The sequence below is a fragment of the Polypterus senegalus genome, chromosome 2, assembly GCF_016835505.1.
Source record: "Polypterus senegalus isolate Bchr_013 chromosome 2, ASM1683550v1, whole genome shotgun sequence".
NCBI classification, from domain to species: domain Eukaryota; kingdom Metazoa; phylum Chordata; class Cladistia; order Polypteriformes; family Polypteridae; genus Polypterus; species Polypterus senegalus.
In genome coordinates, this window is record NC_053155.1 from 272,592,380 (window position 1) to 272,609,065 (window position 16,686).

Here is a 16,686-nt window from a genome sequence, read left to right on the forward strand (position 1 = left end):
CATGGCAGGCAGGCTGCCAGCAACTGTTCTCAGCTTGACAGCATATAAATATTTCCTTGCTTTATTTAAATGCAAACATATCCATTATACTTCCTATTAAAATTGGAATTTTTTTTGGCTGAGGTGTAAATGTGTAAACACTGGTGAAGGGAAGAGAAGGTTATCTCGTTTGTAAAATTAATTTGAACAAAAAGAAAATGTTAATTTACTTGGAGTCTGTTCAAAAACGAAGAATCTTCTGAGTAGGTAAAATTAATTAGATCTTTGGTATTTCCAAAGATTGTCTAATTAGTGGAATTATTGAAATAAGAGGACAGCCCCCCTGTGACTTGAGTCTGAGTCTTTTATATTTTATCTAATGCAATTATACATGGTCTCTTTGAAATTGAATTTATATGTGGGGGTTATGCTCTAGTTATTTATTATTAAAATTTTGAAAATCACTTTAATAAATATATATTCCCCTTTATTTATCATTTCAGTTTGACTGGCTTGGGTACATTAAGGCAGTAATAGATACAAAGCTTGCCCCTGAACTCAAATCTATAGACAAGACAGAGCAAGTGATTGTGAGAGTTCCACAGTACTTCAAGAGTCTTTTTAATATACTTGAAACAACAGAGAAAAGGTAGGTGTAACAATTACATCCCTATTCTGTAATTATCAAAAGTTTTATGGTATAATGGTATTGTTTTTTACTATCTCTTTATCTTGCCAATACTAAAGATTTTGAGATATCTTTGTATTATAAGCCAGTTTTGAATTATGTGCATTTATAATTCTCGAAGCAGCAGTTATATGTACAGTTATTTTTCTAAATGGTTAGAAGGCAGTTAGCCAAATAGGTAGCAATCAAATTACAGGGCAAATTGTTCGCTAAATAGATTGTTTGGAGTCCTGCATGTAATTCATGTTTCGGTATTTCTTCATAGTATACCTTGTACCTGTAAAGGCTCCAGCCTGAAATGAGAATAGAACAGTGACAGGAGTTGACAATATAAACTAGCTAAGGTGGAAACAGGAAGCTGGAAAGTCAAAGAAACAAGAACAGAATGAGAAATCAAACATTATAGTTAAGGGACAAAGCAATAGAGTTAAAAATTACTTTGTGAACTGAGCCAAGATGTAAATTGTGGATGCAGTCAAAGGACAGAGAGGTTTGTATCCTGAAATCAATATAAAAACTCAAAGAAAATCAACAAGGGTTTTAATTTGTATATAACTACTTAGACAACCAAGAAGCACACAATGCTGACCTCTATACTTTTGATTTGGGAATGTTACATGCTGCACACTTCTGGTCTGCTATCCATCAACAGAAAGGCCTCAAAATTGCAGTGCTTAAATGAAGATGGCACTGTGGGATAACAAATTTAATTTTTATCATTGTTTAAAAGATGTTGAAACATATAATACATTTGATTACTGGTTTCCTTGGCCTCCAAACCCCCTAAAATAATGTTTCAAATGTTTTTAGAAGCCAAGAAACCATTTACAAAAATTTTAAATAAAAGGCATATCATTACAGTACCTTCTGTCTCTTTGTTTTTTCCATATCTGTTTGGTGTGTAAATCTCATTTGAGTCTGAGCCTATTGAGTTATAAATTGTAGGAGAAGTAAACAGATACAAGCAGAACAAAGGGGCTTTTGATCTGATTAATAAGTAGTTTAGGGCAGAAAGCCATCTGGAGTAAAGCAGCAGAGACCCCAAAAGTACTGTGATCTTGTGGGCAAGTTGCTGCTGCTGTAGTCATACATTGCAAAATGTGAAGACTGCAAATGTCATGACATGATCCTCGACGCAAAGCAATTTATACTAAGTATTCTAGCAGACAGATGTCAAAAATAGCCAAGGAAGAATATTGATAATACACAGTTCCCAAAAAAAAAAATATATATATATATATATATATATATATATATATATATATATATATATATATATATATATATATATATACTAGCAAAATACCGAGAAGTAGTGTGTTAAAGTAGCAATGAAAAGAAAAGAAACATTTTGAAAATAACGTAACATGATTGTCAATGTAATTATTTTGTCACTGTTGTGAGTGATGAGTGTTGCTGTCATATATATATATATATATATATATATATATATATACATACACATATATATATACACACACATACAGTATATACATACATATCTACATATATATATATACACACACACACACATATATATACTTTGTATATATATATATATATATATATATATATACAGTCTTTGGGTCGAGCAACTGTTGCTGGGGTGCCAGAATCCATGAAGGAAGAAAAATGAAAAATATTATTTGTACAAAATCTTAATGTATTTATCCATTCCTAAATAATTAAATGGGCAGGCTATTTCGTATCAGTGCAATACGCTGTTTGTTAAAAGGGATGACTCCCGCTCTTATGTGCAAGTTTGCGTGGATATTATGAACTATCGTATCTGTTCAAGTTCTATTTAAATTTTAAATAGAAGGAATTTTTATTTAGTCGACAGAATATTATTCCGGAATAAATCAACTCAAACCTTAAATAATATTTTGCTCTCCATAAAAATATATCCTGTCTAAATTATACAAGTTAGAAATAAAGTAAACGTTAAAAGAACAAACATTCAAATTTCTTTACTCTTATGTAATTTTATATAAAAATAAACTTAGATTTTAAATATCCCAAAAGATTTTGCTCTCCATAAAAATATATCCTGTCAAAATTATACAAATTCAAATATGAACATGCTGCATAACAAAACCTGGAAATATAAATAAAATGTGTTCCTTTCAGCAATAACAAATCAAATCATTCAGTTGTCTTTGCTCATATGTCATTTTAGAGCTGGACGCCTGGCATCTTTTTGGCACAAGTTAGTTTATGTTTGGTGTGAGGTTCTGTGTTGTGGAGATTCTCAGGATGGATTGCAGGTGCTCATCAGTGAGGCGACTCCTGTGTGCTGTTTTGTTAGTCTTTATCACTGAGAAGAGCTTCTCACACAGATATGTGCTACCAAACATGCACAAGGTTCGAGCGCATGTAGACGGACTTTTTGTTCTTCAAAGTCACCAAAGCGCCGTGCAAACTCAGTGCGCTCAGTTTATCAGCAAAGTGCGATTTGGGAACACCATAGTGACGACTTGGTTTAACATTACTTGGCAACAGGGAAAGAGGGGAAAGTTGCACTGGTGCATTTGTGTCTCCCATAAAAGCAGCTTCACTTGAAATCACTTTGTGATTGTGCACGGGTTAAAACGTCCGCTGAAGTGTCAGATTCTTATTTAATTATTCTGCTTTCTGTATCTTCTGCATTGCATTCAGGTTACCCTGATGTTTTGTCTCATAGTGCCGTCTTAGATTAAATTCTGTAATTACAGCCACATTAGCTCCACAAATGAGACACACGGGTTCAGTAAACATATACTCAGCCTCCCATCGGTTTTAAAGGCTCTATTTTCAGAATCAACTTTTCTCTCAGCATCGTGTGAGCTAGCTTCGCAATAACTTGCAGCATCATAAGCTAGACTTGATTAACGCGTAAGTGTTGGCAAGGCAGCTGAAGCGCTGCATTATGGGATCTGTAGTTTATTGTGTTACCAGCGCTTCATATACCCGGCCATTAATAACAATAATACAGTATATAAAATGATCTCGGGCCGGATATAATTACACGGCCGGATGTGGCCCGTGGCCCTTGAGTTTGACAAATATGGACTAAATAGAACTTGAAAAGATATATTTTTGAAATGTGATCGCAATTCAGATAGAGTTGACGCAAGACTACAGCCTGCATGCCTCAATGAGTCATCCTCCCTCGCTCTTACTTTTTACCGCTCATCTAATGAATACACTGAGTATGGCTTTACCAAAACAATCATTGATGGCGAATAAAGTATCCATTATTCGAGTATGTAGATCGGAATATATATATATACATATATATATACCCGCGTATCGCAGCGAGAAGTAGTGTGTTAAAAAGCTAGAAAAGAAAAGGGAACATTTTAAAAATAACGTAACATGACTGTCAATATACAGTATTTGTTTTGTGAGTGTTACTGAGTGTTGCTGTCATCAAGGATTTGATTATCATTATTTCTTTCAATCAGGTTCGTATTTGTAGGATGTGTTGTGTTCAAGTTACATTCCGTGTTTGTCAATCGCTGTAAAGATGACAGGTTTCATTCATCGATTCGTTTCTTACTGCATCAATAAACAGCTCGTCTTTTCTTTATCTGAGACCTGACACACTGCATGCACGGGTTTTTTTACACTGTCTTCCTTTAGCGGACATTGACTTTTTCCACGTGTGCTTTGTTTCGCAGTAGCTGGATTTATGAATATGCTTATCAGATGCTTCATATTTTTGCTGCCTTTTCAATTGTGTAATTCGGTTTTGTTCAGCTCTTTGGAACTGTTGCTTTTATCTGTGCACGCGCCAGTTCACGTGAGCCGCCGGTGTACATGCATCGAAGGTTCCCAGCTGTGCTGGTGCCATCTCGTGCTATGTCCATGGCTGTATTTAATGTTACCTTAGTCCTGGCACTTAAAACTTTCTCCGCAGTTTCGCTGAGTTTGTGTCAAACACCACCCTGACCATCTCATCTTCCTCTCCATAAACACAGTCCTTCACCCGTGAATATTTAGTGGCAGTTTGCTATTGGATTGCCGCTGACGGAGGCCTTATATGGGCAGGCACTAAATTACAAACGCCAGCGCAGCCTGTCTATGAACTTAATTTAAAGTGTAGGTTTACATCGTGCTTTGTTTCCAAGTAGCAGAACTCATGAACATGGTTGTATATGTCACTCGCCGCTTCTTATTGTTTCGCTGCCTTCTCAATTATATAATGCATGTTTTCTTCAGCGCTTTTGGAGGTCTTCCTGGTTTTCTATGTACTGCGTGATTACGTGGGAGGCGTGATGATGTCACACGAAACTCCCCCCCACGGCGTTCAAGCTCATCTCCATTACAGTAAATGGAGAAAAACAGCTTCCAGTTATGACCATTACGCGTAGAATTTCGATATAAAACCTGCCCAACTTTTGTAAGGAAGCTGTAAGGAATGAACCTGCCAAATTTCAGCCTTCCACCCACACGGAAGTTGGAGAATTAGTGATGAGTCAGTGAGTGAGTGAGTGAGTGAGTGAGTGAGTGAGTGAGTGAGGGCTTTGCCTTTTATTAGTATAGATATATATATATATATATATATATATATATATATATACACATACAGTATATATACATCTTCTGTACACTGGAGGAGAAGGAAACAACAAAATGAGTGATTGTGGAGTAGATGTATCAAAATTTAAAACTGCTGTGCCTCTCAACAACATCATTTTTTGAAGTAGATGCAAGTGTGGTTTTCTGCCTACTACCTAAAGACTATGACCATCTCCTTGTTATTATTAACTTTAAGGAAAAGATAGTTGTCATTCCACCACTGAGCCAGAAGACAAATCTCTTCTTTGTAAGTCATCTCATCATGGTTGATGATCAAATCTATGACGGTGGTGTCATCTGTAAATTTAATGATTGTGTCTTTGTGTCTGTCCACAGAGTCATACGTGAACATGGAAATCAGCTGTTGGTGCAGCACATTACACTCTGGGGTGCACATATAGTGATAGTGATGCTACCAATCTGCACATGCTGGTTATTTAGGAGATCCACAATCCAGTTGCAGAGGATACTACTAAGAACCAAGTTGAGTAGCTTGGTGATTTGCTTTGATGGTATGATAGATTTAAATGCTAAGATGTAGTCTATAAACAGGCAGAGCAGCTTTGATTATCCACGATAATATCATTGTGATGACACTCAAACTGGAAATGGTTCAAACTAACTGGAATGTAATATGCTAGGCCCGGTTTCAGTGTCTTTCAACAGTGAGTGACTGTTCCTAGTCCACACTTGCTGAGAGAGTCCGCTTTTGGTTGTGTGATTGTGAACAATTCAATTCATTTTTGTATAGTAGTGTGCTTACACACCCAGCACCCCAAGAAATTCACCACATTGAATGACTCTTACAAAGGAAAGTTAAAAAGACACTTGGATGCTGGAGAAGATCAACAGAAAAAAGATATATCAGGGAGAGAACGACCAAAAAGAAAGATTGCTGAACACATTTTTCCTCTCTCTTTCTAGAAGTCAGAAAATTACATTCACTTATACCCTTAGCATGGCATAGTCTTGCCATTCACATCTTATCCATCCACGTGGTATATCCTATTATGGCACTAGACCTTGAAGATGGTTATTAAATTCAAAATGACAAATGGTGCCATGCTCATTAAATCATGGATGTTTCTTGGACACTTCTCCAATTAGTTTCCCATACGGTCAATGGGGGAGGCCGTCCCTCTGAAAAAAGTGGACGCTTTCCAGCTCTTTTTCTGTCCTTCAGAGCACAAAAAGGAAAAGACTGTCAACTTTGAAAAATAGTTTTCCACAAGCATTTGCCCCATACAATATGGTAAAATGTTTTATTAATCTTATTTGATATATACATACCATACCATTTTTCTAAGACAGCTTAATCCTGAGCAGGGTTGCGGGGTGCTGGAGCCTATCCTAGCAAGCATAGGGCACAAGGCAAAATCCATCCACTGGATAGGATGGCAATCCATTTCAGAATTAACACACACACAAACATCCGGAGCCAATTTAGCATTACCAATCCACCTAACATGCATGTCTTTGGACCATGATAGGAAACCCATGCAGACATGGGGAGAACATGAAAACACCATACAGAGAGGACCTGGGAAGTGAACTCTGCTCTCCTTACTGTGAGGCAGCAGTGCTATCATTGTGCCACCCCTGATATATACATGTGTGCATTTTTGATACCTATGTGTGTTTTTTTTAATACAGAAATTATAAGAACATCACTCTTTTTATCTTTGTTTACTGTGGCGAATAGCCAGGACACCTCTATACTGGAAGGACCAGGGGAGAGAGCATATCCAGGACATTACCTCCCCTGGGATGCTAGACGGCAGCCCCCCTGGGTGGCAGCAGTGCCTTGGATTCCCACAGGGCTCCAATGGAGTTGGAGTTTGGCACAGCCCAGTTTGGTTCTGTGGGTGCCGCCAGGGGGTGCTGCAGGACCTAATGAGGCCTTTGTTGCAGCACTTCTGCCACACCCAGAAGTGCTGCCAGAAGAAGGGACATGGGACACCTGGAGCACTTCCTGGTGCTCTATAAAAGGAGCCGCCTGACTCCATTCGGGGATCCAGAGTAGGGAGGAAGGGAGATGAAGCTTGCCAGAAGGAGTGGAGGCGGATGAAAGAAAGAAGAGAAAAAAGAGAAGAAAAAGTGGGCTGTGTTCTTGTGCTTTGAGCTGTGCAGGTGGGAAAAAGTGGCAAGGCATTTCCCATGAGAAAAAAAATAAAAATCATGCGTGCCAAGCTTGTGCCCTGCATCTGTCTCTGTCAGGTTTGGGGAGCTGTGCGCCCCCTGCATGCCACACTACAAATATTACATAATCTTGGCCTTGTTATTTATTAACTGAACTTCAATTTACCCCAACTGGATAAGAACGATGTAACACATTTACAGCTAAAAGGCAACTTAAATCATTTGTCAATGTAAAAATACAAATTAGGTGAACTTTACTGACCTTTGCTGAAGTAAGGGAACCCTGTAGCTCTTTAGATGTTTCTTAGTGACTACCTGCATGATTTGTTTTTCTGTGACTATTTGATTTTGGCAGGCTGCTCACTTCTGGTGTTTTCCATTTGAAGATTGTTGTCTCAGTGTGGTTCAGTCGAGGTCCAAAGACTCAAAACTGGTTTTGTAGGACTTTCCAGACTGATACATATCAAGACCTTTTTTCTGATCTCTTCTAATCAGCAAGTTCTGACACTGGTCTGAATGTTAACTCCTTCACAACTCACTGCTCGAAAAACCCAGCTGCACGTGTTCAATGCCATCACCTTTAGTCCAGCATCGGAATTCACTGCTTGTAATTCCAGCAGCCTGTGTTCGATGGTCTCAGGGAATCCCTGAAACAGAGAGAATCTCCAAAGGAGCAAATTGCTTTATAGACACAATAAAAATGTAATAACATTAAAATACTCTGATATACAATTAAGAGATGACTTACTGTACCTTTAAAAAAGCCAAACAATGCTATTCCCAGATCATTATGTTACTTATTAAGTAATTCCTCAGTTTTTGCTTTGTGGAGAATAAAGTAGCAATTCATAGATTTTTTAACTTGTATTGTTTGTGTTAATGGAAAAGGGATGGTGAAATAAATCTGTGCACAGATTACATACATCTACCTATCCATCAAATTTTATAGTTATGTAGTCACACTATAATGACATGGCTGTCAGAACCTGCTCAGCAGCACTGAGATCTTAAGTACAACTAACCCTGGATGGGGCACTAGTACCTTGAGGGGCGCATTCACAAATATACCAGGCAAATTTTGGCTTGACAACTAACTGACTTTGCATATATTTGGCATGTGGGAGAAAAATCGGAGCACATGAACAAAAACCATGCAGAGAAATATATGATGTGCACACTCCAACCAGACAGTGAGCAGACTAGAATTCTATCCCGTTGTCATCACATTGTGACATAGCTCTAACCACTGCACCATTGTGGTACCCAGTGACAGTGCCTGTGCTAGGTTATTTTGCTCCCTAGGCCAAGCTTATTAGTGTACCAACTGACTATTCGGTAGTTAACCTGTGTGGCTGTGTTTTCCTCCACGTATGATCTGTGCCCTAGGCGGAGGCCCTGCCCAGTGATTATAAAGAGTTTAACCAAAACACCTACAGTTACAAGAGTCCTTGGAGGTAGCCCAACACCAGGATGTTTATGTAAAGAAAAAAGGACAGCATTCCCCTACCTCACTCATTAATTATATGAATAGGTGAGGATACTGTTTAGCGTTAGGAATGCTTCTACTATATTTCTATGGCTGAGTTGATGCCTTGCCATATTTTGAAATGAGGCAAAATTCTTCACCTGTGTATTCAAAAGTTCAGAAAGTACTACGTAGACAGAATCAAGTTATTAATAATAATTATAATAATAGCAATAATACATTTTATTTATATAGCACCTTTCCCATGCTCAAGGCACTTCACAGAGTCTCAGAAAGAACAGTAGAGTATATATGACATTGGATACAATTGGACACTAAAAACAGATAAATACAGGACATGCAAAGGATTAAACAGAATAAAAAATAACGAACCAGGGTAAACTACTAAATGCAGTACTAGATTAATAACCTGAACAAATAAATTCATTTGTAATGATTTTTCTGAACTGGGACCTGCTGTTGCCAAGACTAACTGACTCTGGCCTATCAGTCACATAGGACTTAAACCACTGGAGGGCAGTGCCAGAGATACCCAGAATGTTCTCCATTCTGGACTGTAGAATGCCATGTCTAATAGTGTAGTGTCTGAGGTCTAAGAGGTCTAAGAGACTTAATATGCTGGTTGGTCCAGAGACAGATTCTATAAGAAAATCATTAGCTACCTGAAACCGGGCAGTTTCACAGCTATGCTGTGCCCTGAAACCAGACTGAAATGGTTCCATCAATTTGTTAGAAGTTAAGTAATTGGTAAGTTGGGAGGCTACAACACGCTCAAGAAATTTTGACAGAAAAGGTAAGTTAAAAATAATCCTCAAATTGTAATGATTGTCAGCATCAAGACCAGATCAGTTGTAAGCATACTCAAAAATCAGAAGAATGGCTTCTTCAAAAGATGATGTACATATGAATGCAAATTCATATTATATAAACCCAAAGGAGGTCAATCATATTCTTCTTTAGAAAAAGATGGTGACAACGCTGGTTGGCATTGAAAGTTAATAGTAAGATTGCCCTGTAAACAAATCAAGTTTAAATGAGAACCTTTCAAACTGTTACAAAACCCTACTACTGAAAAAAAAAAGATCCAAAGAATGAAAACTGGGGATATTGCTTAATCCATATGCCATCTTCCCAGTTTCTGGAACTGAGAGCCAAATATTAAGAGCTATTGAAAAAAATTATCACCATTGATGCCACTTAAAATATGTGCATCAAAGACAAGAATATTCTAGTGAGAACTGCAGGACAAGGATCACGATAATATTCCCTAGTAGAGAAGTGCTAAAGCTGTTACATTTTGTCTTGAAAGTGAACTATTATTGAACATGTCCAGAGTTCTGTGACCTTCATTGTAATTTCAGTGGAATTTAACATTTCGGGAGACCATGGGTTGAAGAATTGTCTAATTATTATTTCATACTTAAGCTACAAATCAAGAGAAAAAAAGTCTAAAACAAAAGTAAAACATCTATAATGGCACTGCCTAGAAAAAATACTTTTTCCACTCAAACAAAATTAGTCTTTCCTTAATTAGCATCAACAAAGTTCAGACATCTTCTGAGCCTGCCGCTCACTCTTAAATTAGGTGACCGCCACAATGTGCATATGTTGTTCCACCCCCTAGTAATGCACAATACTATACCAAGTGAAAGCAAAATGGCGCCACCTAATGAAATCATTAAGATGTGCCAAAATAATAAAATATATACTGTATATATTAAAAAAAACAAAAAAAAACACAAATATATAATTTAATTGTAATTCCTGACAGGGTGCTTTTGACTAATTCCACTGTTTGGGCATTATTTCTGGTTAAAGAGATCATTCTTTTGTTTCTTTTGTACTATTTTTTTTTATTTTGTTCTACGAGTGTGATCATAGTAATGTGTTTTTTGTGCACTTCCAGAAATGATTTGTACTATTTTCAGTTCTCTGGTGTTTTTTTCATTTGATGCTCATAGAAGTCAGATCATTTAGGTGGTCACCCAGCTTTCTTCGTGCTGACTGGCTTCTCAATAGGCTTAATGAAGTGTTACTGCACCATATTACAAGAGTGCTTCAGGACTAGACACCACCTGCTGAGTTGCTTGTTGGTTGTTATTCTGCTGGTGCCTTGGTGTAAAGAAACTTTTTATAGGGATGATGACACCTGGCATGAATCCTGATCATCATTATCAATGACCTGAAGATGGAGATGGAGGCGTTTCTTTAGGCGACTAGATATATTTCAGGTTGATTTTGTTAGCTTGAAGGGGCAGCTTCATAACTCTTCAAAATACACTTGAACAGCTATTGGCTGCCTGCGACATGTCACCAGCTGATTCCTTTTCTCCTTCACCACTGGTTGCTGCAGTACATGAGGGTAAGGCAGCATATCCACCATATTCTAATGTTGTCCCTGAGAAATGCCATGATGATTGTATTTTCCTGACATAAAATCAGTTTAATATTGACTTACTTTTCTTTTCTATCACTAAAGCTCCCTTCGCTTTTATTGTTGTTCATTTAATCGCAGTATGCTGCTGCTGTTTTGTCAGTGCTGTGTGCAGGGTTATCTTAACAGGACAATAAGCTTCAGGCAAAGAAATTCACTGGGGCCCCTACCTACACATCCACTCAGCAATTCAAAACTTACATACTGTAGATTAGCTCGTAGGGCTCCTGGGGAACTTCCCAGCATGCCCATGCATTAAAATGGCCCTGGCTGTGTGTAATGCTCTTCAGAAAGAAATCTGCAGTTGCCATATCTGTACTCAAAGTGAGTCAGGGAAGTGGCATGATAGGTGATTTGGTAGTAGATTGGCTAGACTTTGGCTACAGAGATATCAGAAAATGAAAGTACCCTGATTTAATTTTTCCAAGAAAGCTTATCAAAGACCGTAAATGATAGCGAGAGAAAAGAAAACTCTAGCAAGATTCTGAGTAGACTCTGCTAAAAAGCCCTTTTTAGGAGTATTTAAAGAGCTATTAAACATTTTGTAGGTGCAATGAATTTTGACATCGTAAAGTTATGAGAATGTCATGATTTAGAAATGGTGAGTGCCCAAACTAAGGGAAGCTGTAGAGGCTCCATTAATAATGCTGTGTAACACAAGAACCTGGCAAGAATACCACCAAGATGTATGACAAACTCAGAGGAATGAAAGTGTTGCTCCATTAAAACAGTAAATTTATACTATATAATCAAGCACTAAGGTATGTGTGTCCAGTACCTGTAAGCAATCTGATTGGTGATTTTGCATTTGGTGACGCGATGACAGAGGAAATGAAAGTGAGAGACGCAAAGGAGGAGTAAAGGCATATGAGGCATGCTGAGAGAGTTGCCTTCAAAAATTGAAAGTATGCAACTGGACAGGAGGTGAGGAAGGGGCCTCAAATAATGAAAGAGTCTAAGAAGCAGGCTTTACAGGAACGCACTCGAGAGAGGGAGCACCAGATAAGAGAGGTTCACAAACACGAATACAGAGGAAGGGTGCTGAAGGTACATGGACGGCAAGACGTAGCTCTTGTATTTTTTTAAATTATGCTGTTATTTGTCTTTGTCAGGTACTATGGCAAGTATGCACATACAATTATAACAAATGAAGAAAAATCAGAAATTTTAAAAGGGCCTCTTCAGACAGTGAGGCCAAAAGTTGTACTTGTTTAGCTTATGTCTAAATCTGACCCTGTCCTTGGTCGAGAAAGAGAGATAGACAGAGATTTGCTCAAAATACTGGATAATATTGCAATTTAAAAATAAAAGTCTACAATTTTGTTAAAAAATATTTAATCCTGCCATATGCTATTATTATTATAAATTACTTTTATATTTTTTGGCAATGTATTTATTTATAATTTTGAGAGTTAAGAATATTTTTTACATTGTCTGTGAAATTTGACATCCTCAATCTTGGCCCCACATTCTTGGCTTAGTGTGTTTTTACAGAAATGCCTGCCATTACCTGTATTTATTATTTATATACTTTTTAATACTTTCATCAATACATTCTAGATTCCCTTTTTGTTTTATTTTGGTAGGTAATTTGCTCATTCCTAATAATGCTCCACCTTAAGTTCCAGAATAATTTTTGAGTCTTTTTTCTGGGCTACATTTTTGGAATTATGGAGGAAATAACAACAACCTTTATTCCAGATTTGCCCTTACCCATACATTATTTTGTTTAAACATTCCTTCTATGAATTAGCACTCTGTGGACTGAGAAATAAATGTTGGTGTCCTATTAGCCTTTTTCATTATCTTTTGGATTTTCCATATATAAGCAAAGTTTGGAGTTCTTTCCCCTTTCACCAGTCTTGGTTCAATCACTTTTAATGTAACATGTGCTAATTGTCCTTGTTTAGGGTTATCTGCAAAGCTAACCAGCTACTCTCCAACATGTTTAACTTAATCAAGTACATTAATTAAAAAGAAGGGCAACTTCAGCACTGGGACCCTGCATTACATCTCTATATAAATAAATTCCAACGATTGTCTGTCTGTCAGTCTGTCCGCTTTTCACGAGAGAATTACTTAATGGATTTAGATCGGGCTTTTTTCTAGTATTTGCTTGAACATTCCTGTTGATTTTATGACTTCTCTCATTGCGGTAATAATCATAGTTTGCTTACAGGAACGATATTTGCACTAATCCGAGACAGAGGCTACGGGCCGAGGGGAGGGGGAAAGGTGATGTCAGAAGTAGGGAGCCGGGTAAGGCCCTCCTTGCTGTCCTGTTTCACTTCTACGCGGGCGAAGTAGTACAGTATATGCTGACTTAGAAATTGATGTTTTGTGCTGCTGTATGATGGCTGTATGTTTGCCTGGCTGGTCAAGGAAACAGATTTTTGATTTCTCTCATTTATTGATGATTACCCTAGTATCAGTCAAATGCTTCAAAATCCTTCTTTGTATGAGATAAATTATTTTTTTATTTACAGGACAGTTGCTAACTATGCTGTCTGGAAGCTTGTTTTCAGTAGGATATCCAACCTCAGCAGACGTTTTCTATATAGTGCATTGGATTTTTCACGGGTAAGTTAATTGAACTATTTCAATATCATTAGTAGCATCCCCAAAAGACTAATGGACATTTTTCTTAATTTGTTTAAGAATGAGTTTAAGAAGATCTTGCCATTATATTTCTCCTTCTTCCTTTTCAACTATAACTACACATTAAGTTAACAATTACAGTAATAGTCTTCTTCTCCCTGCCACGGTGTACACTCTCATCCACTACTTATGCTATCTTTCTTCTACCTAATTTTTCCAAAAAAATCTAAAGCTGTTCCTCAGTTACTTGAGCATGCTGAACCATGGCTAACCTCTTGAGTATTTTAGTTTCAGTACTTATATTAAATGTTTTTTCTTTTTTCTGCTAGATGGCTAGGGGATAGGCTGTTGAATCTGATTTGAATAAGATGTAATACAGTCTGTCTTACTCAGCTTTAACATGTTCATTGTAATGAAATCCTTTAAATAATTGAATTGAAAAAAGTCCCAAAATTATTGCATTGTATCTCTTTTACACTTTATATAAGGAAAAACCTTGACTGTTTTAGGAACTCCATATAGAACCAGTTTTCTTAGATATTTCTTTGATATGGCATTGGCCAACTGCAGCCACTGAAAATCTATACCATAGCACGGTTAATTAAAAAAAAGGAGTTCATAAAAAGTGTGAAAGGCACAATATAGGTGCCTGACCCGACACAGACTGGACACGGAGGCACACATAAAATAAAACCACTATTTATTTTTCGTCACCTGTGGGCGCACGTCTTCCCCGTGTCCCACAGGTAGTACACAGTCCCAAGCACAGCACACAACTAAACACCAATAAAGGTGTAGCATATCCTCCACTCCTCCTAGGCAGCTTCATCTTCTCCCTCCCGACTCCGGCTCCTGAGTGGTGGTCGCTGGGTCCTTTTATTAGGCACCCAGAAGTGCTCCAGGTGCTTGATTGCTAACACCCAGTTGCACTTCTGGGTGTGGCGAAACTACTGACCAGAAGGGCCCAGCAGCTCCGACTGCAGCACACCCTGGCGGCACCTACGGGACCCAACAGGGCTGCACCAAACTCCAACTCCCATGAAGCGGGAATTCCGAGGAACCGTTGCAACCCAGGGAGGCTGCCAACTAGCGTCCAGGGGGAGGTATTGGGTCTCCCATGCTTGCTCCCCCAGAACATATGCTGTAGGGGCATCCCTGGCCGGGCAGGGGCCCAGCTGTCTGCCACAAAAGGAAATTAAAAAAAAGGACCTGGAGTTAGGGAGCCAAAGATATGCTATGTTTATTAAGAACTGGCAAGGATTTAACCAGTGTTTGCCATGTGCTCTTGCACTGACCCTGTGCCAGCAGACATTATGTCCACGGCCTTTCTCAGAGGTGCATCCAAACCCACAGAAACTCTTGTGATGTTTAACACACAGCCAACACTTTGCCAGAAAGCCAAACAGTATCAACTCAAAGCAGTTTTGGTCTCCAGGCTACAAAAAGGACATAGCAGCACTAGAAAATGTCCGGAGAAGAGCGACTAGGCTGATTCCAGGGCTACAGGAGTTGAATTATGAGAAAAGATTAAAACAGCTGAGCCTATACAGTTTAAGCAAAAGAAGATTAAGACATAACAGGATTTAAGTGTTTAAAATTATGAAGGGATTTAGTAGAGTGGATCGAGACTATTTTAAAATGAGTTCATCAAGAACACAGGGACACAGTTGGAAACTTGTTAAGGGTAAATTTCGCACAAACATTGGGAAGTTTTTGTTTACACAAAGAATGATAAACACTTGGAATAAGCTACCAAGTAATGTGGAAGACAGTAGGACATTAGGAACTTTCAAAACTCGACTTGATGTTTTTGTGGAAGAAGTAAGTGGGTAGGATCGGCGAGCTTTGTTGGGCTGAAAGGCCTGTTCTCATCTAGAGTGTTCTAATGTTTAATGTTCAGTCAATGAGTAAATAATTGAACTCTAAATGATTGCCATTTCCACTGAAGTAAATTCTGGGGTCAGTTACAAACAATGAACTGGAAGGTAAAGACATTCTCACATCACAATTATCAGAATATCACACTCACATCATTAAATTTGTGCCAATAGAATTAGGAAACAATTGTAAAGACTATAAGTTATTTTTTCTCATAAGAAAAATCATCATTCGATTAAGGAAAATTTGTTTGCAAGCAAAGCTTCAATCTGGTATATTTAAAACACGACATTGTAGATATTTACACAGATAACTGGTTTCTTTCTCTCTACCTGGAAGACACATGCTTTGGTGCACCAGGAATAAAAAATTCCAGTTTTAGGTTTTCATTGACTTCTGCCATGAAAAAAAACTCTAGATGAGTGGCCCGCATACCATTCTACAAGTCACATCAAGATTATTGTCATGAGCACATAATATAATGACATTCTTATTTATGTGTCTCCTCAGAACAATTGATTATAATATAACACCAACAAAAGACACAACCACAAGAAAACTAAAGGCCACTTCATGTACTTTCACATGAACTTGAAAATGGAAAAATAGTTATGATAACATTATTCACCAATAACATAGCTCACATTACCATAGGGACAGACTCTGCTACATGGAAAGCAGACCTCAAAGTAAGGCAATATTACTGTTCCTACTACTGAACTACAAAAACAAATACAAGGTTGGTTTTAGGCATATCACTCCTGACAAAAATGCAAAGCTATACATGTGTTATTTTTTTAAAATGTAAGCAACAAAAGTGATGGAAGACTTCCTCAACACAAAATTAAAATTAGGATTCAAAGGCAGAAGGTGGCATGGCTCTACCTAACTTCCAGTTTTATTACTGGGCAGCAAATATAC

The 16,686-nt window shown here is 37.8% G+C and overlaps 1 protein-coding gene across 1 annotated transcript in view; it reads left to right on the forward strand.

The window, feature by feature from the left end:
- phex (phosphate regulating endopeptidase homolog, X-linked) overlaps positions 1-16,686 on the forward strand; it is a 265,482-nt gene that overhangs the window by 113,309 nt on the left and 135,487 nt on the right. Inside the window, exons 9-10 of the mRNA XM_039745579.1 lie at positions 483-628; positions 13,776-13,869. Of these exons, the coding sequence (XP_039601513.1) occupies positions 483-628; positions 13,776-13,869 (240 nt within the window). The remainder of the gene's footprint in view (positions 1-482; positions 629-13,775; positions 13,870-16,686) is intronic.